Source organism: Limulus polyphemus, unplaced genomic scaffold, assembly GCF_000517525.1.
Source record: "Limulus polyphemus unplaced genomic scaffold, Limulus_polyphemus-2.1.2 Scaffold2837, whole genome shotgun sequence".
NCBI classification, from domain to species: domain Eukaryota; kingdom Metazoa; phylum Arthropoda; class Merostomata; order Xiphosura; family Limulidae; genus Limulus; species Limulus polyphemus.
The window spans coordinates 104198-112345 of NW_013668447.1; the positions used below are offsets into that span (position 1 = coordinate 104198).

At 28.0% G+C, this 8148-nt stretch overlaps 1 protein-coding gene across 1 annotated transcript in view; it reads right to left on the reverse strand.

Moving 5' to 3' along the window:
• Positions 1–826: 826 nt before the first annotated feature.
• Positions 827–8148, reverse strand: part of LOC106468023 (multiple C2 and transmembrane domain-containing protein 1-like) — a gene marked incomplete at its 5' end in the record, with an annotated part of 54810 nt that continues 47488 nt past the window's right edge. The window contains 3 exons of the mRNA XM_022396326.1: positions 827–904; positions 4829–4926; positions 7030–7139. Coding sequence (XP_022252034.1) covers positions 827–904; positions 4829–4926; positions 7030–7139 — 286 coding nt within the window. The remainder of the gene's footprint in view (positions 905–4828; positions 4927–7029; positions 7140–8148) is intronic.

An 8148-nucleotide genomic window follows, 5' to 3' on the forward strand; every position in this document is an offset into this window, starting at 1 on the left:
ATGCAGTGATTATATATATATATCCAGGTTTTTTTCAGTTTTTAGTATCAGTGATTCACATTATTAAGATGTTTTTAAAGTTATTAGGTATATATTTCATAGGTTTTACCAATGTTTTCTGGTTCAACATTATCTCTAAACTTGAATTTTTTTATACATGAATATATAATAAATTTACCACTACTATCACCCACAAATGAAACAGAGTACTGAATTTCCTTACATAGTATAATATAAACAAGAAACATAGCCTGAAAAAGCCTTCTTTGTTCTTAAACTGAATGTAATTAATTCCCCTGAGGCTACATAAGTGTATACTTCACCATATTGCGTAAACTGAACCTCGGATAATCTAATAATTTAAATGTTTAAGTTACATTGTAAGTACAAAAATACTTTAAAGATCTGAGTAGTTCTTCAAGAATGAAGCTTTCTTTTAGTAGTGTGTATAATGTGTACAGATATCACTGTAACCATCAAAAGTTAATGTTGGAACTTTGTATCTTTGGAAAATGGAAATGAATATATATTTATCCTTAGAAATAACAGCAGCTAAAATTGCAAATTTAAAAACTTGTAGAGACAATGGTTGTACATAAAAGATGAACATATCTGAAACAAACAAGGACAAAAAAATGATAAATCCCAACTTAATGTTTTCTAGTGGAATTAATGTGCAACCATCTTTGACTTTTGATTGTCCAGTGGTAAATCCCTTGTTCACAAAAGATTTCTATACGCACATTTAGAATTTACCCAAAGATATTATTGAAAATAATGATGGATATATTCAGAAATGATTTTCCAACTGGAAATCATAATAATTTCAGCTTGTTTTCTTTGTCTTTCTCTTATCAGCTTCTGTCAAAAGGCTAACATTTGGTCTAATATCCTTGTACATTATCTGAAAGGGAACAGAATGAGACTAAATTAAAGATAAAAATATCTAGATAGTTGTCATTTTGTACAGATTAATTTTTAAATATTTTTTGTAAGTGTTTTACAAATTACATGTATATTTGAAAAATTAAAATATAAAAATGAGAAACCTCCCAATCAGCATGTGTCATATCATTATAGATGTTTGCATACAACACCTATTTATCAGAGAAAAAATATTCACTTGCATTAGCTTATTAAATTTTAACTTTGTTAGACATACATGACTGTTTCCATTTAAGATTAATGTGAGAGTTATGATCTAGATAGTTTATACAGTGCTAGTGTTAAATTTAGTCATTTTAGAAGTGACAGTTTATTACAGGTTTGTTTACGTATCATACGTTGCGTAGTTCAATATTTATGAATTGGCGATTGTTATAATATTTTGTCATCTTTCTAGAAACTTCTGTGTTTTTCTTGTTTTAATTAAGTATTATTACATAATAATGTCTAGTAATGTGTGGAACATTTTAGACTGCTGTCAGGATATAAATACACATCGAAAATATACTTAGAGACAGATCTAGACTGCATGATTGTGAATTTAGTCATAAAGAATGTGTAGTGGCGATTTTAAAAGTGAAATTATCACAAATTGTATTATAATAGCAAAGTAGAGAAGAATAATTTGTCTTGTCAATTGTGTTCTAAAGTAACTGAACCAGCCTGTGTGAACTTTGACGAAAAAGAGACAATTACTTAAAGCTCTGGATACAACTGTGATAACCAACATTGTAATGAACATTTGTGTATATGTTTGACTTGTTTTAATATATTATTTTAAAACAAATGGACTGTGTGCTGTTTGTTTATTGTTGAAATTTATTACCAACAAGTCACAGACACCTACTGTAAAGAATCTGGCCCACACATAAAACCTGACAAACTTTAAGAACTAATATTTAGGAAAGAATACCACCAAGCAAAGAAAAAACAATATGAAATTGTATTGAATACAGCAAATGGCAAGAACATGAATTTTAACAAATGAAAACTAAAACTTGAAGTATCATTGACTTCTACTGCGTACTTGCACATTCTAAAATCTAAAAGATAAAGTAAAAAACATTTAGTTTTACCTTTTTTGAGTAAGTCATGTAAGATTTATCATGTGTACTAATTGGAATTATTTCCATCATATATCTAAATCTATAAAAACAATAGTCAAAAATGTCACAATAAACTATTTTCAAATGATCAGCAAAACATGAGTCACAATTATCTTCAATAAAATTTGTTTAGATAAGCTAACTCAGTACATATTTGAGTACATTGTGAAATTTATCACTGGAACTTTGTTAAGATTATCCCAGCAATACCAAAATATCTTGCTCCTCCTAAGTCAAAAATAATACTGTAAAATACATATAAGCATATTAAGTTCTAATATACTTCAAGCTGAAGAATGCAAATATTACATAGCTCATTCTTCCATGTTATATATTTCCTATTCTCTGATACTATATTTCCTATCTACAAAATGTTCTAACTTTTTAAATTTCTAATTTTGGACAAAATCTGGTTGAGTCGTGTTAAATTCAGCCAAACGTATTACTTTCTGTCTGGTTAAGTAACTCAAAGTTTTATTGTATTCCTTTACCTTGTGTACAGAGGACTATCTTGTGACTGACACATAGAGCAGAGATATTTCTGCATTCTGATGCCCATTTTTTCATTAATTAGTGAGCAACAGAGAAATGAGTATTATGGATCCAGTTTTGGTGCTTTCTGTCAGGTTTTTATATAAATGGATGATCAGGATTCTTTACAGTAGATGTCTGTGACTGAGGCCTAGAACTTTCTACACACTATGAGATGTTATAATGTAACAACACTCACTTAAAGCAACAATAAAAATTCAGATGTTTTGAGTAACGTGATGTCAATTCACAACAATTTAAATACATACCAGATGATTCATAAATAACTTAGTAAGCAAACTTGTCATAATTATCGCTTCTAAAAATAGCTAACATTAATGCTTGCACAATATAACTATCTAAATCATAACTTTCTAAATTTAAATGAAACAGTCGTGTATATATAACACTTTCAGACCTGATTCGTTCTGACTTTTGAGAAAAGAGAATTCTTGTCCTACTTCTGAGAGTTAAGACTTGCTTGTGAAGTCCCATCTGTTTCAAGACTTATAATTGTTGCTTCTGCTGATTGTGCTTGCTTAATTTTACATAAAGTTTACTTCCAAGTTGAGTTTTTCTTAGTTAAATACATTCACAATAGTTCTACCATTACAATAGTCAGCTTCCAAGTTTTCAAATTGTCATCCCAAGATATAAGTCCTATTTTTATAAAGACTTCCATATTGTGTCTTATCTTTTATATTTCAAATTTTTACCACTGTCCTAGCTTCCATATATGATATCAACAAAACTTCTAGTTCTGCAGAAATCAAGCACCTCTGGACTAGTTTTAACCTCGAAACTACCACACAGCATCGTACGAATCAAAGAAGCAATAGTTTGCATCCACTTATCAGCATCAATTCAGTTATATAACACAGTATTTAGTCATCCTTCACTAATACTAATACCATAAATTTAAATCCTCCATGAATTTATTGCTTAAAAACAATATTATAGATAAATTCAAAAACTAAGAACTGATCCTATAATACTAATGTACTGTTAGATACACATAACTGTTTTAATTTTTAGTGTGAATGTTAAGTTTAGTTATTTATAGAATTATACATTGTGTAGTTCAATTGTCATAAATTGACAATTTTTGTATTATTGCATCATGTAACAAGAACCTTCTAAGTTTTCTCGAGTATTATTGAATCATAATACCTTGTAATGTGTAGAAAGTTTTAGGCTTCAGTTGGGCTATTTATAAATACATGTCCAAAATGTTGTTCAAGTAAAACAAAGTTGGTGAGAGTTTGTTGGTTTTGAATTTCGTGCAAAGCTACATGAAGGCTATCTGTGCTAGCTCTCCGTAATTTAGCAGTGAAAGAGTAGAAGGAAGGCAGCTAGTCATCACCACCCACTGCCAACTCTTGGGCTACTCTTTTATCTATGAATAGTGGGATTGACTGTCACATTATAAAATCCCCACAGTTGAAAAAGCAAGCACGTTTGGTGGGATAGGGATTTGAACCCGTGACCCTCAGAATATGCTGGGCCAATTGGTGAGATATAGTCAAAACAGATCTGGACTGTGTGTTTGTGAGTTTAGCCATAAGAGCGTATAGTGGCAATTTTTAAAATGAAATTATTGCAGATTGTATTATAACAACAGAGTAGAGAATAATAATTTGTCTTGTCAATTGTGCTCTAAAGTAATTGAAAAAAACCTGTGTGGACTTTTGAAGAAAAGAGAATTATTTAAAGCTCTGGATACAATGGTGATAACCAACAGTGTAAATTAAGTGAAATTATCACAGATTGTACTGTAACAATGGAGCAGAGGAGAATAATTCAACTTGTCAATTGTGTTCTAAAGTAACTGAACCAGCCTATGTGAACTTTGATGAAAAGAGACAATTATTTAAAGCTCCGGATACAACTGTAGTAATTAACTGTGTAATGAACATTTTATACGTTTGACTTGTTTTAATACATTATTTTCAAATAAGTGTGCTGTATAGTTATTGTGGAAATTTATCGCTAACAAGAAACAGACACCTTCTGTAAAGAATCCTGCCCACCTGTAAAAACCTGACATGTAGAGTACTTTTCTTTCATAATAAATCTTATACAAAAAAAAGTACTTTTTACATGTTTATTTTATCATCTACATCTAGAAAACAAAATAATAATATCTTTCAAGTTTTCAAGAGTTACCGACAACATATGCCTACTTTTCTAAAAGATAAATAGCATGTAAAGCTATTAATTTTTTAAAATATTCAAAGTTTAATTACCTTTTCATCATTATCAGGGACCCTGGAAAGGAAGTCCAAAAGTTCGTTGTTTGGTACTGCATGTGGATTGCGCAGTTTTTTAGTAAATTTGTTGATTCCTAGAAAAGGAAAATAACTGTGAAGTTAATGCACTGTAACTGAAAAAAAAAAGATTCTATTCAAACTGGTTTACAAAAAGAGAGCAGAAACTCATGGAGTAAAAAAAAATGTGAGCATTAATAAGCAATAACTTCAATTAAATCTCACACATTGGTTCAACCAAACTGATCTTCACAATGGTATTAATTCATTGCTTTATTACTAGCACTCTCTAGTTTTGTTTTCAAAAATTTTACACTTATTTGAAATCATTACTCATTTTAAACATTCATAAACATAACTAAATTTATTTCTAAATGACTTAGTGGCTTACTGGTAAGCTTGCGGGCTTATAATGTTAAAACAAACAAATTCAACTGACTGCTTTCACCATCAACATTTTTTTTATCATTTTGTGAAAGCATGGATTCAGAGTAACAGAGGACTTTTGTTAATTTCAGGCATCATGCTAAATAACTTGGTATATGTTCTTTGTAATTTTATGTTGTTTTTTTTTAAATTAATGAAAGTAACTCAAAAGAAAGGAAAAGGATCAACAAATTTATGAAGTTGTTGAATAGATCCCTCAATCACACTTGTGCTCTTGGGTAAATTCTTTAGCAATTTTTCAAGTTTTTTTAGATAACAAAGTATATTTTTTATGAGATTGTTTTCATTCACACCTACATTACTTTAATCTTCTTATTCATAAACTGCTTTATTTTCTTGGGAAATGACCAAAATAATAATTTAATATAAGAATTTAACTTCATAATCTACATCAAACCATGAACAACAACTTTAGACTTTGAGATAATTGTTGGCTTTTAACAAATTACTGATGAAATAAAAAAATTCAATTGTAATTTTAAGAATTCCACTGTCTTATTAAAAAGTTTCCGTGCTGAAGCATTCATTAAAATTACACAACCTAAACGTTAAATATCTTAATAATAATATCATATGAATATTTGTAGCTTATGTATGGAAAGTAAAAATGTAATTGATTAATATATGGGCCTTTACATGGTTGTATAATATGAGTGAAGGACATTGTCACATTCGTGGAATATCAGTTACAAATCATAAACAATTTATTTTCAAATGTATATAAGTCAATCAAATAAAGAAAGGAAGCTTAAATGTCTAAGCAAGTAATACTATAGATCATTTGTTTCAATAAGAAATTTATATTCTTTCTTTATAAAAGAATTTGATGTTTAATAATTATTTGTCTTTTTTCCAGATTTTTAATATTTCATAGGTTTATTTTTTGAAAGTTCAAAATTATCACTGTGCCACTTTTCTGAACTCTAATGAAAAAATAAATTAAGTGTCATTACACACATGAACACAGTTATTTACCCTATAGTATGTGCTAAAATAACTTATTTACTTTTTATTATAATTTACAATCCTGAAAGTATTAATGCATTATATGGAAATTTACAGACTTCCATACTACTATGATTCAAAATCATAGAAACAAGAGGAAGACTATGTAATACATAGCATAAATTCTTTTATGCATAGATTCTACATTTACAAGCTGAATTGCATATATATAATGTCAGCATAAAGCTTAATCATCTTTAAGTCTAACTAAAATTCTTAACTATAATAAACATTTCACAACTAGTTGTTTTATTGCTAGATGTGAAATTACACAACAACTTTTACACAAAGAATAAAGTTAGTACGCATTTTTGCACTAAAAAACAATTATCAAATAGGTTTTTTGTTTTTGTTAACTAATTCCTGTAGTTAATCTGCAATTTATAAAGTTTTTTGACATGTAAAAAAGTAATTATTTCAAACTCTGAACTCAATGGTTTAATCTAAACTAAAAGGATAATAATTAGAGTGTGAATTCTAAGTGTATATTACAACAAAAATTAGAATTTGACATAAAAATATATTAACAATAATACTTTTACTTCACAACTTAAAACTCAAAACAAAAGCAATAACAAAAATTAAACACAAAATTTACTTTAATTCACAAATTACAACAACAGAGTTAATGAAAGGTAATGCAATTCTTAAGATATAGCAGAGAGAGTACTTTAATTCTTTGAATTACTCTTAAAAAAAAAAGAAGTTAAAACAGCTGTCAAACTTACCCCAAGCCATAAATATGTAACGAATTGGGACATGATACAAGACTACTGTCCCCACTGTTAAAACAAAGATGGCTAACCATGACAAAAATGGGACACTAAAATTGAATGTACTGGAAGAAAAGTAAGCAAAAATTAATTCCAATTAATAGTGATGTCATGTAATAAACAAAACGAAACAATCATGAATGGTTTTTGCTAAAAGCTTGTTATTTCAAATAGTAATATTATTATATTGTCTCAATAATAGAAAAAAATTCAGCATTAATTACCAGTATATAATTATTAAATTATAGTATAAATTTTCTAATATACTCCAAAATTTACATACTACCAGTAAGGCAGTTATATATTTCAATCATATCCAATAAACTTATCATGTCTTTGCTATGTTTTAAAAATTAAGAAAATAGATACAACTTCAGTATGTAAGAATTTTTTTAGACTAATTTGTAAACTATATATATATATATATGTTGTTTTTAGTTGCCTTTTACTCATCACAATGAACCTATATTTATATAAGATTTGAAGAATATGAAAAATTGATGCTACTAATGTATTCTTCTGAATTATTCAGCAGACAAGCTATTTTAAGACCTAAATAAATATAAATATAGGTTCATTGTGGTAAGTAAAAGATAACTCAAAATACCATACATATAATATATACTCTACCACTAGTCTTGTTCTTTCAATTTGCTCTTGTCCAGGGTTACTGATGAGGTGTGGAATTCACCAAAACCAATATAACTCAATGGCAAGTGGTGAATCATACAATATATTGGGCTTCAATTTTAATTTTATTAATTTAAAGAGCTTGTATACTAAATAATTCAGAATAATAAATTACTAGCATCAAGGCTACATATTTTAAAATCCTAGATAAATAGAGAATCACAACAGTGAGTAAAATACAACTTCAAACAATCCACCACTATATGAAGCCTAGTCTTATTAATACACCAATCAAAATTATCTTTTGAGTTTAGAGAAATCATTTTACCATACAAATGGTTTTAACCAAGTTTCCAGAAATATTCTTTAGTTATGCTGTTTTAGTTGTATTCAATCAATGTAAGCCATGTTATATATATATATATATATATATATATATATATA